Source organism: Lepidochelys olivacea, assembly GCF_965140295.1.
Source record: "Lepidochelys olivacea isolate rLepOli2 genome assembly, chromosome: 1".
Lineage (NCBI taxonomy): Eukaryota > Metazoa > Chordata > Testudines > Cheloniidae > Lepidochelys > Lepidochelys olivacea.
This window is the reverse complement of record NC_140411.1, coordinates 40,626,160-40,648,117: the sequence shown is the minus strand read 5'-3', so window position 1 is coordinate 40,648,117 and position 21,958 is coordinate 40,626,160. Positions and strand designations below refer to the sequence as shown.

Here is a 21,958-nt window from a genome sequence, read left to right as displayed (position 1 = left end):
CCATTTGCCCTGCAAAGAGTCCATTCCCATCGAATGGGAGGTCCTGGATCAAGGTCTGCATCTCTTGGGACAGGCCAGAGGTCTGAAGCCAGGAGCTGCGCCTCATAACCACCGCTGAAATGACCACCTTAGCTGCCGAATCCGCTGCATACCATGCCATTTGGAGGGAGCACCTCGCTGCCACAGAACCCTCCTCCATCAGGATGACAAATTCCTGGACCAAACCTTGAGGGAGAGACTTTTTGAACTTATGGAGGGAGTCCCATAAATTAAAGTTGCACCTGCTCAAGAGGGCCTAGTGGTTCGCCACCTGGAATTGTAGACTGGCTGTCAAATTTTTCTCCCGAAAAAGTCCACTCTTTTGGCCTCTTTATTTTTGGGAGTTGAACTGATGTGCCCCCTGCTTGCTCCTCTCATTGGCCACAGAGCTGACCAGCGAGCCCAGAGACGGGTGGGTATAAAAAATTAATTGAACGCTTTAGCCGGGACAAAATACTTCTTTTTGGCTCTTTTGGAAGTGGGAGGGATGGACGATGGGGTTTGCCAGAGGGCCATGGCAATTTTCAGGACCCCGTTGTGTACTGGTAATGCAACACAGGCGGGGTAGAGGCCAAGCGCACACTGAACAAGGTATCTGCCTGCCCGGCCATCTCCTCCACCTCTAAGCCCAAGTTCTCAGTCACCCGTCGAAGCAGGGCCTGGTGTTCTTTAAAATCATTTGGCAGGCTGGCCCTCAAGGGTCCTGTGACCACCTCATTTGGGGATGAAGACAAATGTACCGCCAGGGGTAGCCTCGGAGCATCATCCCCCATTTGGGATGGGGGTTTTGGGTGGGTGCTGTCTCCTCTACCCTGACCTCTGAGCGTGCTTCATGCACCGAGCCTGGTGCCGCCAACTGTTGCTCTGAGGTGGCACGTCCATGTGGCTCTGGAGTGGCCAGGAAGCCTGAACTGTATCTTTTGCCTGACGCTCCTTTCTTGCCTAGGGCCAGGGCTTCTTAGTTTTCTTTCTTGGCACTGGCGACAGGGAGTGGTGCTGGGTGGAGCTCGGTGTGCGCTGCGCGCCGAGGTAGTAGGAGTTGAGTCTTGGCAGAATGGCTCGGAAGCTGGATGGAGGGCAGCCTCCATGAGGAGAGCCCTCAAATGAATATCCCGCTCTCTGAGTCTTGGGTCGAAAACTTTTACAGATACAATATTTGTCCTTCACATATGACTCCCCCAAGCACTTGAGACAGCTGCTGTGGGGGTCACTTACAGGCATAGGCCTGTTACAGTCCATGCAGGGCTTAAACCCAGGAGACCGGGGCATGCGCTGCCTGGGGCAAAGTCCCCGCTGGGACTCTAACTACACTTCACAACTGCTTAACACTAACTACTATAAACAACTATTTACAAGGCCCTAAGGCTCAAAGTAAGAAGAGATGGCCCTTGCTATGCAAGGCAAAGCGCTCCAACTAAACACCATGGGCGGTAAGAAGGAACTGAGAGGGTGTAGGGCTAGCAGCGCCTGATATACCGACACATGAAAGCAGCATCTCCAACAACTGTGCACGTGGGCACATGCAGACCTAGAATGGAATCGACATGAACAAGCACTTGAAGAACAATCACTTTAAATGTCAGGTTTCAGAGTAGCAGCCGTGTTAGTCTGTATTCGCAAAAAGAAAAAGAGTACTTGTGGCACTTTAGAGACTAACAAATTTATTTGAGCATAGGCTTTCGTGAGCTGAGCTGTAGCTCACGAAAGCTTATGCTCAAATAAATTTGTTAGTCTCTAAAGTGCCACAAGTACTCCTTTTCTTCTTTTAAATGTCAGGTGGTTCTAAAAGCTAAGAACAGAACCCTAAAATGTACAGTTGGTCAGTCAGATCCTGGTCTGTATCACATTCTTGTCAAATACTTCATTATTTGTAGTACAGTGGCATGTAAATCAAAACAAAGATGCCTAGCTTGTAAAATTACAGCCTGCCTGCACACTGTAAACAGTGAAGCACTTGATATGAAAGTAGTATAAAAATGACTATAATAAAAAAAAACATTTACATACCATGTCTACTGCTGATGTAATCCAAACTGGTTTCAGATGGTAGTCTGAATAAGTTGACTGAACATTTTTCTCTTTGACATCTGGGATGTAGTTCCTAATTTTACTAGAAAAGATATTTAACAAGTCATGCAGAAGAAACTGCTTTTCTTAAAAATTCTAGTGTTATGAACAATGCATTAAAGACTATTCTGATTCTTATTTTGCAAATATTTCTCCCTCCTCCACACCCTCCTTATAGATTATAAGGGAGCACTGTAATAATTAGTCTGACCTTTTGTATGACACAGGCACAGAACTTGTCCAAAATAATTCCTGGAGCAGATCTTTTTAGAAAAACATCCAGTTATGATTTTAAAAAAAATTGTGAAGGAGATTCTACGATAATCCAGGGTAAACTGTTCCAAAGATTCATTACTCACTATTAAAAATGTATGCTTCATTTTCAGTCTGAATTTGTCTACCTACAACTTCCAGCCACTGGATCATGTTATACCTTTCTCTGATAGACTGAAGAGCCCATTGTTAAATATTAGTTCCCCACATAGGTACTTATGGACTGTAATCAAGTCACCCCTTAACCATCTCTTTGTTAAGCTGAACAGATAGACTCAAGGAGCTCTATCACTATAAGACATGTTTTCTAATCCTTTAGTCATTCTCATGGCTCTTCTCTGAACCCTCTTACGTTTATCGACATCCTTCTTGAAATGGGGATACCAGAACTGAACATACTATTCCAGCAGCCATCACACTAATGCCAAATACAAAAGTGAAAATAACCTCTCCATCCTATTCCTACTACAATGAGAGATGTTACAGAGGGGACAAGTTCTTAGATTTTTTTTCCCCTTTTCCTTCCAGCATCATCTCAATTTTACTTGGATTCAGCTTTAGTTAGATGCTCTTCAGTGGACTTCAGCAAAGCACTGAAAATCCAGGAGATGACGATTTTCTGTTTGATGTGAATGAGCGGTACACTTGGTGTCATATGGATACTGCTAGTATGCCAACCTGCATTATCTAGTCTGTTCAACTGATTACTTATACATAGAGATAATATGGGAGAAAGGATTGAGACTTCTGGCATTCTGCAGGTGAAAGCACTGGCGGTGGAGGAACAGTTGCTTATAAAGGACCCTCGAGAATCAGTCCAAGGAAGAGGATCTGAGCCATTTCACAGCAGTTGTGTTTTTCCAATCTTGAAATGGTAGCACTTGTACGTGGTGATCAATGGTATCAAATGCCACACACACGCCCAGTGGGATGATAATTAAAGATATACTTCCCTTATCATTGGACAGGAGGAAGTAATTCAACAAGTACTGTCTCTGTACAATGCCCTGACCTATAGCCTTAATGAGAAAGATACCAGATATCCGGAGATGACAAATAACGTTTGAGACTCTTTTTTGCTACCTTCTCAATTAGTTTGTTCAAGAAACTGAGATTAGACACTGGTGGTTTGCAAATTCTCTAGCATCAAGAGACAGATTTAATACTGTTTAGACTATTAAAATGTAGTGTAGGTTATAGATTCTTCCCAAAAAATGCATTGACGATCTGCCAGCAGGGATATCAGGTTCCCTCTGCTCTCTTGTACCAGGCAAGAGAGGCAACGAGCGGATACACAGGTGGTGCGCCTGACTGCTGTCAAAATTTCCATGGCTCCTGTTTGTATGAATGGTGCATATTTCATAGATTCCAAGGCCAGAACGAACATTATGGTAATCTAATCTGACCTCCTGCATAACACAGGCCACAGAACCTCCCCAAAAGAATGCTTGGAAGGAATGTGCCGAGTTCCTGGTCCTGAACTCAGTTTGTTATTTTTGGTGGACTTTGGGACCACACCAGATGAGCACGACTACCTCTGAAGACAACAGTCTCACATCAGAAGTCTCGTGTTCTCAGTTCATTGGAGGAAATTTGGGTCTACGAAATGATTTACAGTCTGAACAAGTTCAGCAATACACGACTTTACTGAATCTATGTCAGAAGAAAGGGATCCTCTAACTCCTTTAGAGAAGTGGCATAGTTTGCAGAAGTTCTTTGGGCCTAATTCTCGTTTATACTAAAAGACCACCCATCTTCCACGCTGGCAGCATAAAGGGCCTTAAAATGGGCACAAGTATAATTTACACTAAGTTCATTTTGGCGGTTAGGAATGAATGAGAAATAGGTCTCCTGTAGCTTGAGTATACTTGAATGAGACCAGCCACCAACACTCATGTTTTTCCTTCCTCCCTATTTTTCTGTCACAGGTGGAATTGGAAAGAGTGCTCTGGTGCTAGAATATTTATTAGCCCTAGTTAGTGTTTCAATAACTTTTATGCAGTGTGACAAGGTCAGGCCAGATGGCTACAGGAGAGTGATAGAAGGCAGATATATTAGCCCCAGGTTCAGTAGGTCCCTTTTCCCTGGGTAAGGTAACAGGGAAGGTTCCAGAACAATCAGGAATTTTCTGGAAACAATTAAGGCAGACAGGCTGATTAGAACACCTGCAGCCAATCAAGAAGCTGCCAGAATCAATTACGACAGGCATGCTAATCAGGACACCTGGGTTTAAAAAGGAGCTCACTTCAGTTTGTGGTGTGCGTGCAAGGAGCTGGGAGCTGAGAGTGAGAAGGCGTACTGCTAGAGAACGGAGGAGTAGAAGCTTTACCCGACACCAGGAGGAAGGTCCTGTGGTGAGAATAAAGAAGGTGTTGGGAGGAAGCCATGGGGAAGTAGCCCAGGAAGTTGTAGCTGTCACACAGCTGTTACAGCAGCCACTGTAGACAGCTGCAATCCACAGGGCCCTGAGATGGAACCCAGAGTAGAGGGCGGGCTCGGGTTCCCCCCATCCCACCAACTCTCTACTTAATACTGGAGGAGTTGACCTGGATTGTGGGTTCCACCAGAAGGGAAGGTCTCTGGCCTGTTCCCTGATCCACTAGGTGGATCAGCAGAGACTGTGGGGATTGTTGTTCTTCCTTTTCCCCATGCTGGCCATTGATGAGGCTAACTGAGTGAATGGCAGATTTGAGCCATGGAAGTGGCCAAACCGAGGGCTGCCATGAACCTCTGAGGTAAGCAAATCCGCCAATAAGCGCAGGACCCACCAAGGCAGAGGAGGAACTTTGTCACAGCAGCCTTTGGCCTCTTGGCTGGACAGGTTGCCAACAAAAGTTTGGAACTTGGTAGAGTCTGAAAGTTTAAAGGTGAACAACAGTAATTTCTTTTTGCCAAGCAATGAGGCAATGTTTTAGTTCTGTTCGAAGGAGGAAGTGATATGACCAGGACAGTGCGAATTTCTCAGGCCCACACAGTGGCTGTGTGTGTGAGTCCAGGGATTACTTGTAGAAACCTTAAGGTGTAGAGTTCAGATTTGATATTTTGGGCGATAGTCTCAAAGGTGTTAGTGTGATGCTGAAGTATCCCAAGGCTTGAATCTGGTGAACTTCATCACAATACCAGATGACATCTCTGTCACATCTGGATTCCCAGAATTCACAGATAAAAGTCTTTTTGCTGGGGATGGTGGGGTGGAAATAACAGCTCAGAACCAATTTTGTATCAAGTTCAGCTGAGGAAAAAAAGGTTCCATAAAGACAGGCCAGAATCAAAGCAGAGGAGGGCACTGGAGTCAGCAGGCTGCCAGAGAGCCTGAAGACAGCCTTGAGGAAGTTCTTCAGTAAGTGGGCTGAAATGAAGCTGCATGAGGAGACAGAACTCCAACACTGGAGTAGTAGAGTCTGCAACCCTGTAAGAGAAACTGAGAAACGGGGGGTGGGGGAGAGATGGGTAGGATAGATAGATAGGAGTAGTCTAGGAACATGGAAGGGATTGTAAGGAACAGTCCTTAACCACCTCACACAGAATCCATGGGCTGGAACCAGGAAGGGAGGGTGGGCCTGGGTCCCCCCTACATCATGCTCCAGCAAGAGGGAAAATCACAGGCCTCTGGATAAAAAGAAACAAAGAGACTGCTATGTATCAGACAGGGGCTAAAGACTAGCATAAAGGCAATTAGACTCTTGAGTCTTTCTGTTTGGACTTTGTTACCCAGAACAGGGACCAATTCTGAAGTGTAGCCAAAGGCCTGGGCCACCAAAGATAGACTACTGGAGAACCAAAACAACAGACAACAGGGAGCACTATAGTGGAAGACCCCGACAATGCCATGTCCTAACTCAAGGGAGTGCTCCTGTAGTAACCCTGGCACTAGCACCTGCTGCACCTGTGATGCAGCAGCACAGAATGTTGTCCTGGGGAGAGAGACACAGAGGGCAGCTCAAGCTTGGGAGGGTGCTTAGAATCCAACCAAAGAGGGCAGCTGGAAAAAGTTGTTAGACAAGAAGGAGCGAAGGAGAAGAATCTAGATGCAGAGCTAGTGGATGAGCTGGGGGAGAAGATGAGGTGATAAAATAAAAGTGGTATAGGAGAATAAAAGTAGGGGAGTGAGAAGGAAGAAAGAAGGAAAATAGGAAATCCTCCAAGTCAGGAGAAGCAGAAAAAAAAAAATAGACCCGGGTATATGAGCAGACACTATTAGAAAAGGGAAGTAGAGGAAAATAAAATTTACAGACGTACTAGAGAGAGAGAGAGAGAACACATCAAGGTAAAAAACTGAAAGGAAATATAATTGGTGAAAAAGGAAATTGATCAAAAAGCTGTTTTTGATTAAAACAGATCCTGAAAACAGTAAATGAAAAGCCCACCCACAAAGGATCAAAAACATAGGAACAGAGAGAATGACTGAACATCTATTGAAGGAATACAGTTCAAAAGGTGCCTAATGGACAAATAAGGGCCCACCAAGTGAAGAAAGACTTGATCAAAAGAGGTATAAACCACAGGAACATTGAATCTAAAGAGCACTTCAAACCGAAGAGCTGTGAAGAACCGAGCAGCAAGGGTGGAGTTGTACTTACAGACAAGGAAAGGAAAAGTTGTTGAGTAATCCTCTTGTTCTTGTTGATAATGCCTTTGGTATTAACTTCACAGAGTACAGTAGAGTAGAGGTACCCGCTCGCGAAGGTTAACATGTTGGGAACCTAGAGTTTGTTATAAGTAGTAGTACTTCGTAATGTTCTTCTGCTACAATTTTTGGGTTTTCCCTTTTAAAATTCTAAAAATTATAAGTTACCCTTTTGTCTTGGTTAGCCTCTGCCTTAGCCTCTGCCTTTCCTCACAGTTAGCATAGCTTGGCACATCACTGCACTTCACAGTGAGTTCTCCTACCCATTACAACCTTGTATTATTAATAAGCATGAAGCTGAAGACCTGTTCTTCCGTTTTGGATCAAGCAAGATAGTTGTGTGCTGATTGCCCTGAACTGTATGTAGCTACCTAATTATACAAAAATCCTGAATGTATTTGTGCACTAAGAAATTAAATTTGATTAAGCACTTTGGGAACAATTACCAAATGGGACAGTAGGATGGACAGACTTTTTTAAAAAAAAAAACAAAAAAACACATCCCCCCTCTGGCTCCAAATTGTATGAAAAATAAAGCAGTGTTCAGAATGCATGTTTACCTTTTTAGTGCTTGCGAATTTCTAACGCAAATTCCTTGTTCAAAATCAAGCTCCATCTAAATTAAAAAAGAGAAAGGTTATAGTAAAGTATATCCCATCAGAGGGTAAAATCCTGGTCCCTCTGAAGGAAAGTCTTTCCATTGATTTTAATGGAATCAGGATTTCACCTGAAGTAAATACTTGTCCTTTTCTCTGACCAGGGTCATGTTTTAAAGAGATTACTATTTACATTAGTAACTAGACATTTAACAGCATAGTTTCCAGACAACAGTGACCTTAAAAAACTCTATAGCAGCTAAAAATTTACTACTCGTGAAAGAGGTTTTTTCCATTGTTTGTTCACTCTTTATTGGGATTTCATAGCAATATGCCTTCCAACATATTGTTGGAGAGGAACTGACTATGGTTGGGATTTTCAAAGGAGTCTAAGGGTGTCAGGCATCCAAATTCCACTGAAAGTCTGAATTCAGTGCCCAATTCCCTTGAAATCCCAGCCTATTTCTTTTTAGATATTGGTACATATCAGTAGCATTCAATGACTGCCATTTTTTAAGTATACTATATATAATACTATAAAAAAGCTTTAATAATCTTTTGAAGGGGAAAAAGAGGTTACTTATCTTACAGTAACTAGAGTTCTTTGAAATGCTGATGGTTTTGACCACACAGCTCCCACTGTAGATGAAGGTGCCCCATGCATACAAGCCTAGAATCTTTCACGCAGCAGTATCCATTGGTGCTTTGTATGTACCCTTCATGTGCTCACTACACATTCTCCCAAAGGCATAAAGGGCAGAGTAACCCCAACAATTTGATTAAAAAACTTGTATTATATGGAATTAATGGGATGCACAATTAGATTTAAAACTGTCTCACGGACAAATCTTAAAATTTAGTTGTCAATCGGGTCCCACGAAGGGATTGGCGCCTGTTCCAATGCACAATCTAGGTGAGGATAAGATATATGCTGATAAAGTTTGCACAAGACTGATGAGGTAATAAACAACAAGAAGGATAGGCTACTGCTAGAGTGATCAGAATCATCTAGTTAAACAGCCACAATTCAACAAAATAAATTTTAATACAGCCAAATGCAAGAGAGTACACCTGGGACCCAAGAACACAGGTTATACCTACAGTTAGGTAAACTGTCTTGGAAAGCAGTCACTAAGAAGGACTTAGAGGGGTCATCATAGATATTATCTCAACAGGATCTCTCAGTGCACCGCTGTGGCAAAAAGAACTAATGCAATCCTTGGTTGTATAAAAAGGGATGATCAAATAGAAGTAGGGAAGTGATACTTCCTCTCTACAGTGCACTGGTAAGACTACTGCTAAAATACTGAGTCTGGTGCTGGTGTCCATGCTTCGAGAAAGATGTGAAAATAGCGGAGAGAATTCAAAAGAGGGCCACAAAAATGATTCATGGGCTGGAAGCCCAACGTATTTTACTCATCGAAGAGATGGATGAGAGGTGACATGATTACTTTGCATAAGAACTTAATGATGGAAAAGATGTCCAGTAATGGGGAGCTTTTCAACCTGGCTGACAGAGGCATAGTAAGAACCAATGGCTGAACAAATTCAAGCTTGAATTGATTTCCTAACTATGAGAATAAACGGACATTGGAACAGCTTACTGAAGAGGTGATGGACTCACCATTTGCTTGGAGTCTTTAAAAGAAGGTTCTCGCTCTCTCTCTCAAGGATATACTTTAATCCAGCTTCTGGGAGAAATTTTACAGCCTGTGTGTATGGGATGGGCGGGGAGGGGAGGGCTGGATGAGCACAGTGATCCCTTCTGGCTTTGGAGTCTAAATCTATGAATCCCCTTCTGTTCATTCCCTTCCTTCCTGGGCCAGAAAGAGTACAGGAAACTGCACTGCCTTAAGCATGCTCAGGACACTTGCAGCTGTTCATCATTCAAAGACTATGATCCAACCTCAGTCTTCAGGGGTTCAGGTGGTCACATATTGGCCATGTGTATTCTGTTGTCTCCCCACCCCATACACACACCTTCCTCTGAAGCATCAGAGATTGGTCACAGATGGAGGGGACACTGGACTGAGTGGACCAGTGCTCTGATGTGTTACAGAGAATCATCTGTCTTAAATACCTGGCTGGTGTGTCATGCTCACATGCTCTGGGTCATATTGATTGCCAGATTTGGCATCAGGAATGAATTTCCCCCCAGATCAGAGTGGCAGGGACTGTGTGGGTTTTATTCCTTCCTCTGAAGTTTTGGGCATGGATTGCCTGCAGGATCATCTGGGAATATCTCACTTAATCAATTCCCTGCCCCTGTAGGGGCCTCAGGCACTGGTGGCACTTTGCCATCTTCTGTTTCTCTGCTTGTGGCACACAATAGCTTAGACTCCCAAGGATTAAAATGTTCTAGTCAGTTCAAGTTATTAGCCTCAATATAGGGATACTGGGTGAAATTTAAGTGACCTGTGAAATACAGGGGCTCAGCCAAGATGATCCAAAATCCCTTCTGGCCTTAAACTCTATGAAACCACCACTCAGTTCCTTCACTAACACAGATATATAGGTAAAGGACTCCAAATCAGTGGGGAAGGAAGACAAGTTGTGTAATCTGTGTGGACAAAAGCATCTTGAAAAACTCCAGTTACTATAAGGTAAACAGCCTATCTTTGAGCATTTGTTCACACAAATCCCACTGCAGGTGACTGACTAGCAGTTACACCAAGGAGGTGGGTGAAGGGATCCTATCTAAATAACTAGAAAAGCTGAAAGGTAGGACTCTGAATTAGTAATCATATCCCCATAGCATGAAACATGGTAACTTCCTGTGAGATGGATGGATTACCACAGTGGGGTATGAGTACTCCTGGGGGTATGCAGAGATCTTCTAGGGAGTACATCAACTCATCTGGATATTTGCCTAATTTTACAACAGGCTTCATAAAAAGCACTAGTGAAGTCATTACAAACTAAAATTTCATACAAAATGAGAAAGTAAGCAATTTTTCAACAATAATGTGTTGTGACACTTTTGTATTTTTATTTCTGATTTTGTAAGCAAGCAGTTTTTAAGTGAGGTGAAACTTGGGGTATGCAAAACAAATTAGACTCCTGAAAGGGGTACAGTAGTCTGGAAAGGTTGAGAACCACTGGATTACCACATGGAGCTAAGAGTCCTACAAGTCAAGAGTTGAAAGCCAGTTCATGGACATTAGGAAAGAAATTACTGACAAAAGATTACCATCTGAAATTAGAAACAATAGATGAATTTGTTGTGAGATCTTGGAGAGGGACAGGAAAAGGGGATGCAGAGTTGGTACAGGCTGGAATGGAATTGAATTGAATGTCCTTACCAGATAACTTTTAAGACTTGCTGGTTGGTAGTAACTGCAGCTCATACATTCACAAAAAAAATTTAACAAAGATAATTGCCAAAAGGGACAAAAAAGGGTTGATGTCTCAACAAACTGGTCCATGACTCTTGATCACTACATCAAATCTGCAACCTTTAACCCAAAGAGTGTGCAGTGACAGTAGATTAAGGTCTTTTCTTTTGGAAAGAAGGTCTCTTTTTGTAAAATACAAGTCCTTTGATAGTATCTCTACACAGCTGCAAGGAGGTCTCAGTCTCAGGAAGGATAGAGGTTTAGACTGTTTTCTCCTCTGCAGGAAGTAGAGAGACGAAGAGACCAAAGGGTTACTTGAGTCCTTTGAAGAATGAAGCACCTAGTCGGTCTTTGAGTTGAAAGGCTCACGAGACTCAAAAGGAAGGTTTCTGACTGTGCCTGTGCCAGAATTCCTGACAACTACAGCCATGATGATCTGTGCACAGTTATTACGGTAGGCACGGACCTAGCTACAGTGTCAGAAGCCTCCAAAAACGCCTTCAATGCAGTCTTTGCCACCAACTGGCCTTTCAGGGCTACCGCTTTGAACTTATCCCGATGTCCAGAGGAAGCTTTTTACCCAGCTGGGAGATTCTTGTCCCAACAAAGGAATTCATACTTAGCCAGAAGAGCCCAATAATTGGCCTTCTGAATCCAAAGAATATACATTCTCCCTAGAAAGTCCATCTTTTGGGGTCTTTATCATTAAGTTTTAACATACCCACTGCTTGGATTTTCATGAGCAACCTCTACAACTAAAGACCAGAGGCAGGGTATATATAAAAGAATAGTCAAACCCACTGCGGGGGAACCTGAAATTTGCAATCTGCTCTTTTAGATATGGCTGAAATATATGCATGGGTCTGCCACAAATCTTTAGCTAGCTGAAAGATATACTCATTTGGCAAAGCCAAGCACTCTTGGTAGAACGGATGCAGAACATACATAAATTGAGACTTTCCATGAATGACTTCAAGGGATATGTCTAAGGCCTTAAAGGAATGTCAACCCAGGTTCTGAAAGGCCTTTGGATAGACTGTGGAAGGAGCTAATGTCATCTACACATGAAGATGAACCAGCCAGACAAATGGGCTGGTCCTCATATTCCCCCACAAGATCTTCCTCATTATGAGCCTCTTATATGAATTCCTGGAGAAGCTCCTGGTTAGATGGTTGTGTTGTCTTAAATCATTCTTAAGGAGGTGCTACATTCCTAGACCTGGATTTAGACAAATACAGAGTAGGAAAATGCTGAGGATTCAATGCTGACGAGTAAGGTCAGGACTGCACCCTGTATGAAACAGGCATATGATGTTACAGTGGTGGATAGTAAAGTGACTAAGACCTCTCAGAAGTACGGGATCTATGATAAGAAAGGCTCCTTAGGTCTCTTTCAGGAACCAGTCTAGAAAAAAACAAGGAGAAAACCTAGAACAAAGGGCTTCTATTGTCATGAGATGGAGATGCAGATGACTAGAACTCCTCCAAAGTGATACAGCTCTTTGTGTTGTTACAACAGACTGAGGAGATCCACTGAGAGAAAAAGATATTGGTACTGCAGGTGATGGTCACAGGGAGATTTATATAATTAGTAGCTTCCAGTACTAGAACCAAAGTAACTTGGATTACGTAAATTTTGGAGAAATAGCTGAGATGTGACTCTGGTTCCAGGATGATTACTATGTCTGCAGAAAATGAGAGGGTTACTCATCCTGTGCAGTAACTGAGGTTCTTTGAGATGTGTCCCCCATGGGTGCTCTACTTGTAGGCATGTCAGTGCCCCCTGCGCCTGGTATCGGAGATTTTCATCAGCAGTACCCGCTGGACGGCACATGCGCACCTCCCTCATCTCACACTGTGCGTAGGATTTATATATATAGTACTGTGCGTTTCAACCATCCCCAATTCCTTCTCTGCCGCAGAGTGTATGTTTATTTGGCTCTGAAGCAGAGGGGAAGAGGGCGGGTAGTACAGCACTCATAATGACATCTCCAGAAACCTCAGTTACTGCACAGGGTGAGTGATCCTCTCTTCTTCTTCTTCAAGTGATGTCCCTATGGGTGCTTGTAGAAGGGTGCTGCTGCAAACACACGTAATCAGCCCCTGCCATGCCAGCCGCAATCAAGGGGGATAGATTGGGGCTGGTTGAAAAAGCCTTATGTCTGCCTGGCAATTGGCAGCACCTGCCAGCCTGATAGGCCAGGAGCTACAAAGGCTGGGAAGGAGCCAGAAGGAGGGGGGCAGCCAGAGAGTGAGAGAGAGAGAAATGAAGGGGGGGGAAGGGTAGCTCCCTGTTTTAGACACCCAGCCAAAAAATCTCCCTTAGTAGCTCTTCTCTCCTTGCTTTACCTGTAAAGTATCACTGCAATGCATAGGTAAAAGGAAGTGAGAGGGCACCTGGCCAAAAGAGCCAACAGGAAGGCTAGAACTTTTTAAAATTGAAATAAGGCTCCCCTTTTGTCTGTCTGTTCTCAGGGAGAGGCAGACAGGGCTGCAACTATGCTGTAAGAAGCTTTGGGCCAGGTATGAAAAGTTATCTGAATCATACCTAGAAACTACTAATTTGAAACCCCCAGATATGTAAGTAGATCAGGAAATGTCTAGGAAGACATGATTAGGTTTCTTTTTATTTCTTTATGGCTTGTGGTTTCCTCTGTGCTAACCCCAAATGCTTTTGTTTTGCTTGTAACCTTTAAGCTGGACCTCAAAAAATTTATTGTTGATGATTAATCCTTGTAAGTGTTTTCCTTTTTTAAGTCTAGCAATAGCCTAAGTTTCCAGCTTTATTTTCTTTCTTTTGGTTCTTTTTTAAGAACAGGATTGGGTTTGTGTGTCCTAAGAGGTTTGTGCACGTTGTTTAATTAGCTGCTATCAACAGCTGATTTCCTTTGTTTTTCTCTCTTAGCTCTTCCCCGGTGGGGGTGGGGGTGAAAGAGCTTGAGGATACCCCACAGGAACAAATTCCCTAGTATGCCTTCCTGGGTTCTCAAAGGGGTTTTGCACTTGGATGGTGGCAGCATTACCCATCCAAGGTCAGAGACAAGCTGTAACCTGGGGCGTTTAATCCAAGCCTGAAGTGGCCAGTATTAATTTTTAGAATCCTTGCGGGCCCCCCACCTTCTGCACTCAAAGTGCCAGAGTGGGGAATCAGCCTTGAGAAGAAGCCCTCAAGCTGGTTTCTGTCGCAGCCTGCAGTAGGCGAGAAACCTGTAAGGACTGTATATAGTCGGACACTCGTGGTAGGAAAACGTTTATAGAATAAAAGGACACTGGTATTGGACAGAGCCGAAGTCTCCCTGGACTTATTTGGAAGGGAAATCGGGCCCAGAAGAAGAGGGGCCAGCCATACACCCCATGGCAGTGCTCCACTTGTAGGTGATTAGAAAGCAGTGCCCCTAACTGGAAGCCTGGGACTTCAAAGAGACATTTACTGTTATTGATAGGACAGTATGTCCTAAGACAGCGTCTGCTGTGGTGTTGTGCGTAATAACATAGTGACGGGCAAAAGTGTCGATGCCCATGTAGCCACTTTGCAAATTTCAGCAATGAGGACATTATTGAGAAAGGCTATGGAGGCGGAAAAGGAGCATGTGGACTGTGCTCTGATTGAGATTGTCTATCATGGAGTTTGTAAGATAATGTATACACCGGGAGATTCACTTTGAAAGGAATTTTTTAGTTATGGTAGTACCTCTGGATTTTTTTTTGGTGGAGATGAATAAGCGTGGCGATTTCCTGAAAGGTTTAGTCCTGTCCAAATGAAAGGCTAATGCTCGTCTAACGTGTGTAGAGCTGCCTCCTGTTGGTTACTGTCAGGCTTCAGGAAGAAGCGAGGAAGGTGTATTGGTTGGTTGAGATGGAAAGATGTTAGGACCTTAGGTAGAAACCTTGGATGTGGGTGTAATGTAACTTTGCCCTTATAAAATGGTGGATATGCCATAAGGGCCGTGATTTCGCCAAGTTATTGGGTAGAAGTGGTGGTGACACAAGGAAGGCCGTTTTCATTAATAGATATACTTAAGAACAGGTTGCCATTGGTCCAAATGGGGTCTAGTCAGAGAACACTGTATAAGGATGAAGGGCTCAGGCAGGGGTCAAGTCTTGTATGAGCATAAAGATTTTGAAGACCCTTCCAAAAATGTTTCATAAGCAGAAGTGTAAAGACAGAATGAACGTCTATAGGGCAGTGAAAAGTAGTGATTGTCTCCAAGTGTACCCGAATGCAGCTGTGAATAATCCCGACTGTTTAAGGTGTAGCATGTAGTGTAGGATAAGTGGGAGTAGAACATGTGCTGCATCAACTTGGTGGTAGGTGTACCAGCAGTGAAATCTAGTCTATTTGTTCACTTAAGTGCATCTGGTCATGTCATGTCTGCTATTCAAAAGGAGCCAGGCTTTGAGGTGAATCATCTGCGGATTGAGATGGAGAATGAGTCCTGTGAAAGCAGCTGGGGTCTTAGATGGAGAGAGATCAGCCGGCATACCATCATGTGGAGGAGGTAAATATACCAGACTTGTCTCGGCCATGTTGGAGGTATTAGTATGACATGTGATCAGTCCTCTTGTATCTTGCAAAGTACTCTGAATAAGAGGAGAAAGGAGAGAAGGCATAAAGGAATGGTGCATCCCACTTGAGGAACACATCTCCCAGCAATCCATGTCCCAGTCTGGAACAGAATTGAGGGCAACAGGCATTGAGCGGCAAAGAGCTCTATGGTGGGGCGGCCTCAGTGGTTGAAGATGGGCTGAAGTGCTCGCATATCCAGTTTCCACATATGATCGTGAGAGAACCTCCTGCTCAGTGTGTCCGTGGTGGCATTCTGGTGTCCAGGGAAATATGCTGCTGAAACGGAGATGATGTTCTGGATACACCAGTTCCACGGTTTGAGTGCTTCCGAGCATAAAGAGTGGGACCTTGCTCCGCCCTGCCTGTTGATGTAATACATGCAAGCGAGATTGTCATCACTCTCATGGTATGATGTTTGAGTAGAGGTAGGAAATGTTGACAGGCTTTGCAGACTACTTGTAGCTCTAGGAAATTGATGTGTAGGGTAGATTCTGTTAACTACCATCTGCCCTGCACTGGGAGATTGTGGAGATGCACTCTCCAACCGATTAGGGAGGCATCGGTTGCTAGGATCATTGTCAGTGTTGGCAGGAGGAAAGGGACTCCGACACAAACGTTGTTGTGTAGCATCCACCACAGTAGTGAGTCCTTGACATGCATCGGCATGAATAAGCATTTGTGGAGAAGATATACTGTATGGAGCTACACCTGAAGACACTGCATGTGTAGTCTTGCGTGTCTGACTACAAACACGGCTGCTGCCATGTGGCCTAGAAGTTGGGAGGCACATTCTGGCAAAGGTCTGGGGCAAACCTGTGAATTGAATACCAGATCTCTTCTTACAACCTGAGAATCTATGAGGCAGTAGGAAGGCTCTGGCTTGTATGGCACCGTGCGCCAATGAATTCCAGTCGTTGTACTAGTGTTGTTAAAGTGGACTTTTCTAGGTTCACGAGGAGGCCTACCTTCGTGAACAAGTCCATTATGTGGACAGTTTGGAGAGTCAGTTTCAGATGAGGCCTTGAGGAAACGGTCATCCAAACATGGAAAGATGACCCCCCCCCCCGTGTCCGTAGGTAGGCAGCAACCACCGCAAGGAGTTTGGAGAACACCCGAGGTACTGTGGACAGTCCGAAAGGCAGCACCTTGAACTGGCAGCGGTATTTGCCCAGGATGAATCGGAGAAATCTGTGAGCAGGGTGTATTGTAATATAAAAAATATTCATCTTAGAGGTAGAGGGCCGAGAACTAGTTCCCCACTCAAGTGCTGGGATAATAGTGGAAATAACTCTCTTGAATCATTGCAGTTTGACGAATTTATTTATACTGTGAAAGTCCAGGATGGGTTGCCAGCTTCCGGATTTCTTCTGGATCAGGAAACAGTAGGAGTAGAAACCTTGTCCCACATGCTAGGAAGGGACTGGTTCTATAGTTCCTACTTGCAGAAGATTTATTTCTCCTTATAGAATGGAATCATGAGAGGGGTCCCAGAAGAGGGACAGGGAGACTGATGGCGGGGCAGGATAGATAGGAAAGGGATGGAGTATCCTTCATTGATTATCTCTAGGAACCACTTGTCTGAGGTGATGAGTCTCCAAGATGGGAAAAACAGAGCTAATCAGTTGCAAACTGTTGGGATGTTGAAAATGGTGGGAATGACTGAAAGAGGTGAATGAGTGTCAGGGCCTCAACCACACCTCCACAATTGCTGCTTCGGTGTGAGTGCTTCAGAACAGCCCTTTGAGGCGTGTGCTGTCTACGTTTGGTAGGAGGTCTCTTCAGCGCTGGGTGTCCTAGTGCCGATGAGGAGTATACTGCTGCATTCAGGATCACGGGAGGAGTTGGTACTTTCTAGAGCATCTCTTCAGTACTGTCATGTAAATTCCAAGAGATTGGCATGTAGCTCAAGAATCCTTAAGGGAGTGCAGAGAATCATTCGTACACTTAGAGAATAGGTTTAAAAGGTAAGTCCTCTACTGTGGTTTGTACCTCCTTAGGAAAGCCCAAGGGGTGGAACCAAGATGCACACCTCATAACTACAGCAGTCATGATGGATTGGGCAGCGATGTCTGCGGAGTCTAATGAGGCTTGTAGGATTGTATGAGCTAGGAGATGCCCTTTCAAGGATTGGGATTGCTCTTTCTTGGCCTCTAGTAGGTCCTAGCAGAGTTCCTCCAATTTGGAGTAGTTATAGGTGGCCATAAGGGCTTCATAGATTGAGATTCTAAATTGGAGCATGGCTGACAAATATGCTTTGCGTCCAAAAAAGTCTAGGCATTTCCAATCTCTGTCTAGATGGCTAGAATGAGACTGGTATTGACAGCTCCTCTTGTACCGCAGTGACTATTGAAGAATTCAGGGGTGGGATGCAAGAATAGAAATTCCACATCCTTCGCCAGAACATAAATATTTGCAGGTCAGAGGGATGGACGCAGGGGTCTGCCACAGCAACTTTGTGGGGTCGAAAAGAGCCTTGTTGATTGACAGGGTGATCATGGAGGAAGAGGATGTGTGGAAAATATCCAGTAGTTTATGCTGCTGGTCCCTGACTTCCTCCAAAGGGATCTGGAGGGAGTCTGCAATCCTGAAGAACAAATCTTGAAAATGCCTGAAGTCATCAGCAGATGTAGGGGGTGGAGGCATGATAGCCTCGTCAAGTGAGGAGAAGGAAAAATGTAATGTTGGTGGAGCCTCCTCCTTCTGTTCCTCCTCTTGTTCTTCCTCTTCAGATGATGCCCTCCGGAAGTCAAACCCTTGCCAGTAAGAGACCAATGGAGAAGGGAGAGGTGTAGGTTTCCAGCTTTGCTCTCTGGGAGGGTTCCCGAACTGTGCCCTGTACATGGTCCAAGGGTCCCAATACGGTCAGTTTGGAGGGAGTGGTACACAGGGTTGCATCCACGGTGGTCCCTGCCAAGATTGGGGACCAAAGGTAGACTGTGGATAGCGAGGATGAGCAGATGTAATTTATTTGTCTAGTAGACAAGGGAGCGATGGAACCTTCATCTTCCTCCTTGTCGCTGGGGAAGGGAGGTGACATCCTTGACAGAGAGAAGAAGGAGTGTCGCAGGTCTGAAGAGGAGGGAGGTCATATCGAAGGAATGGAGACTCAGGAGTGTCAGATGCCAGCAGGTCTTTAGAGTATCTAAAGTCTCATGGGGGGATGTGTGGGGAGAAAGCATCATCAATGCCGGTGTAAGACACGGTGCAAAAAGGAAGGGTGTATGCCCCGAGGTGTTGGTAGATGGTGCCAGAGACTTGGTCGGTGCCGATGGCTTGGCCAGTGCAGAGGTTTCATAGGTGTGGGAAAGGGTTCCGGTGCTGTAGCAAAAGTCAGCCTGTCTCATTTCCTAGAGCTGGGAAACGGTGCTCAGGGCTGTAGGTCTGCCCGGTTAGGATCTTTAGACCATTTCTTTGGTGTCAATATCTGAGGTACTTGGACAGGCCAGAGAGCTGTGTCCCCTGCCAGATGAGGGTGAGGCAACAGACCTTGACAGTGTTCTGGGGATGACTCTCTCTTCACACGACGTGGGGAGTGAGGATTGGCACACAACCTGGCAGAGCATGGGGGCCTCTCCAGAGGAGTCTGGGCCTGGATCCAATGTTGGTCACAACAATTTCTCATGAGGAGAAGTTTTAATCTGATGTCCTGGTCCTTTCTGGTTCTGGGTTTCAGGCTGAGGTAGTGGGAACACTTTTGCAGGTGGCTGTTCGTTACTGGGAAGGCAACAACCCCACAACAAATGCACCTCTTAAACTCAGGGGATCCAGGCATAAGGGTGATAGAAAAAGGCTTCCTGGGCAGGAAGGGCTAGGGGGAGGGGAACGAAAACCTAAACTATGAGAAAATGTAGCAGTAAAGTTCAACAAAAACAGTTTTTCCTTTTGTTTAGGAGAAGAAAATACTAACTACATTACACTAATAGGTAAGGCACTAACTACTGATGGAAAAGGAAAAACGGGCTCTGCTGCAGATTCCGTCCCAGATCAAAGGTGGTAGAGAAGGAACTGGGGGCACTCAGACCCCCCTGCACTATATATCTGTCCCACACTCAGTGCGAGAGGAGGGAGGTGTGCATGTGTGGTCCAACAGGCACTGCTGATGAAGATCTCTGATCCCAGGTGCATGCACCTACAAGTGGAGCACCCATAGGGACACATCACTGGAAGTAGTAGTAAAGGCAACCTGCTTTGAGAGAGGAATTGGTACCAAGCTCAACAGTATTGATGTGGTCATCTCAATAGATGGGGTCTTATTAGGATGCAGTACTACAGATTCTTTGGCAGATAGGACTGATGTCATTGGCATTAAAGTAGCAGCTTTGGTCACCAAGGATGCAGTACTGAAACAGAAGAACAAGTTTCCACAGCTCCTGAAGACACATGGTGCAGATCAGAATTGGAAGGAAGCAGCCAGCTTGAAAACAGAGTGACGAGTTTTAGACTTCTAGGACAAATATCAGGGATGGTGACCATCAGCATCATCAGAAAAAAATCTCTGCTTCTTCCTACCTTGGGCAGCAGGAGTCAATGACTGACCAGATACGGATAGAAGAGAAGGCTCCGCATGTTTTTCAGAAGCAATAGGTCTCTTAGAGCCAGAAGTCCTGGTAGCTGCCAGAGCAGTATGTCTGGCAGTCAGAGCTCTCGTAGAAATCAGCACTAAGGCAACAGATTGCTTTCAAAGAGGGACTTCAGACTCAGAACACTGACTTTTCCAACAGAAACATTTTTAAACAGGCATCATGAGCCTTCTGTGTGTGCTTAGAAAAGAATTTGCAAATCTAATGTTTGCCCAAAATATACAATTCCCCTAAACAAAAAGGGGGACATAGTATGACTATCACTTGCCGGCATAAGTAATTTATAAGCAAGCAGATTTTTAAAGCCTAGAGACAGAGTTTCTGCTAGGACACTTGCACCTCAGTATAAAGAGGAGTCAGATAAACACATTTTGGGGGTTTTATTTGCCAACAGCCACTAAAAAGTCTAACTACAAGAACTAGTAAACTATCCTAAAACTACAGGGAAACAGATGGATCCTATGCATTTCTGTCTCGCTTTCAGGGATGGTAATAAGAAATTGAGAGGCAAGTGGGGATGCTCTGCACTTTATGCCTTGGGTTGGCAGGGACGGTGTATGCGCAGCCTCAGACACTGCGAGCTAAGAGATTCCAGGCTCATACACATGAGTGCACATGCCTCCAGTGGAATCCCTGTGGACAAATGCTTGAAGAAGAGCACAGCACCCACAAGAGTGAGGAGGACAAACAATTCTGCATTCATTTCACTTAGGATGTCAAGTGGAGTTTATCATCAGTCCTCAAACTAAGTGGTGCAAACTTTCCAATAAAAGCAAACACAAAATTTCTATTATAACACTTTTTGATATTCTCACTGTTGATCTGAATACTAGCTTGTTCATACAGTGTTGTGAGTAGTCTCTTAGAATTAGCAGATTAAACTGAAATGCTTTGGCAATTTGTCTATACTAACCTTAAACAAATCAAGCCACAGCTTGTCCTGCACTTTCAACATAAAATAGGTTTGTAAAGCTAGAATCAGTTTTTCCATGTGCTGTTAAAATTGACAACTGAAATGCGTATAGTCAAAAGATTTTTAATGGGAGCTGAGGGAGGGAAAAGGAGCTTGTATTTTAACCCCTCTCAACGAGAATACAGAGAATTTATAGGTTTCAGAGTAACAGCCGTGTTAGTCTGTATTCGCAAAAAGAAAAGGAGTACTTGTGGCATCTTAGAGACTAACCAATTTATTTGAGCATAAGCTTTCGTGAGCTACAGCTAAGTTCATCGGATGCATGAATTCATCGGAGAATTTATAAGATGTTTTATCTTACAAGTTGTACTAATGATTCAAATCTGTGTGTGCAATATGTAATTACTTTTGGAGAAAGGCGATTGTACAGATCACAGTCTTCATCTCTTTCATTTTGGCCAAGATGATTTTCTTGCAACTCTAAAAGGCAAGCATACCAAACTGAGAGTTAACACAATCACCAATCACAGTTAATTGTAAACTAGATGGCCACAGAGTAGCAAGAGTATTGTGCTGGCAGTACAGCACAATTGGATGTACCTCAGGGGTGACATTCTGGTCCCGAAATAAGGGAAGTTTTGCCACTGACTTCAATAGTGTCAAAATTTCAACCTAGATGTTTTGAAGCTAGGAAGAGGAGGCCAGGCAAAACTAAGAAAATTTTCTGGACTCTAGAGAAGTCTTTTCAAATATACTCTCTTGTCCAATAATCATAGCAGCATCTAAGCCAACTGCATAGTAAGTCACCTGACACTGGTGCTATACTGAGGGACAGGATTACTCCTGGGGGAAACTGGCACCAAAAATTTAAAAATTCTGTACACGATATTTGAAATTTTGATATTTTGTCAAAACACCACAATATAATCATGCAGGTTTCAATTATTTTGGTAATTTATTT

At 44.2% G+C, this 21,958-nt stretch overlaps 1 protein-coding gene across 4 annotated transcripts in view; it reads right to left on the bottom strand.

Annotated features, from left to right (window-relative positions):
* The window catches only part of RNF17 (ring finger protein 17), a 203,371-nt gene that overhangs the window by 171,224 nt on the left and 10,189 nt on the right, over positions 1 to 21,958 (bottom strand). For all 4 annotated transcript variants that reach the window (XM_084633486.1, XM_084633487.1, XM_084633488.1 and 1 more), the window contains exons 5-7: positions 21,404 to 21,477; positions 7,567 to 7,622; positions 2,047 to 2,149 (exon numbers count right to left, since the gene is read on the bottom strand). In XM_084633486.1, coding sequence (XP_084489612.1) covers positions 2,047 to 2,149; positions 7,567 to 7,622; positions 21,404 to 21,477 — 233 coding nt within the window. The remainder of the gene's footprint in view (positions 1 to 2,046; positions 2,150 to 7,566; positions 7,623 to 21,403; positions 21,478 to 21,958) is intronic.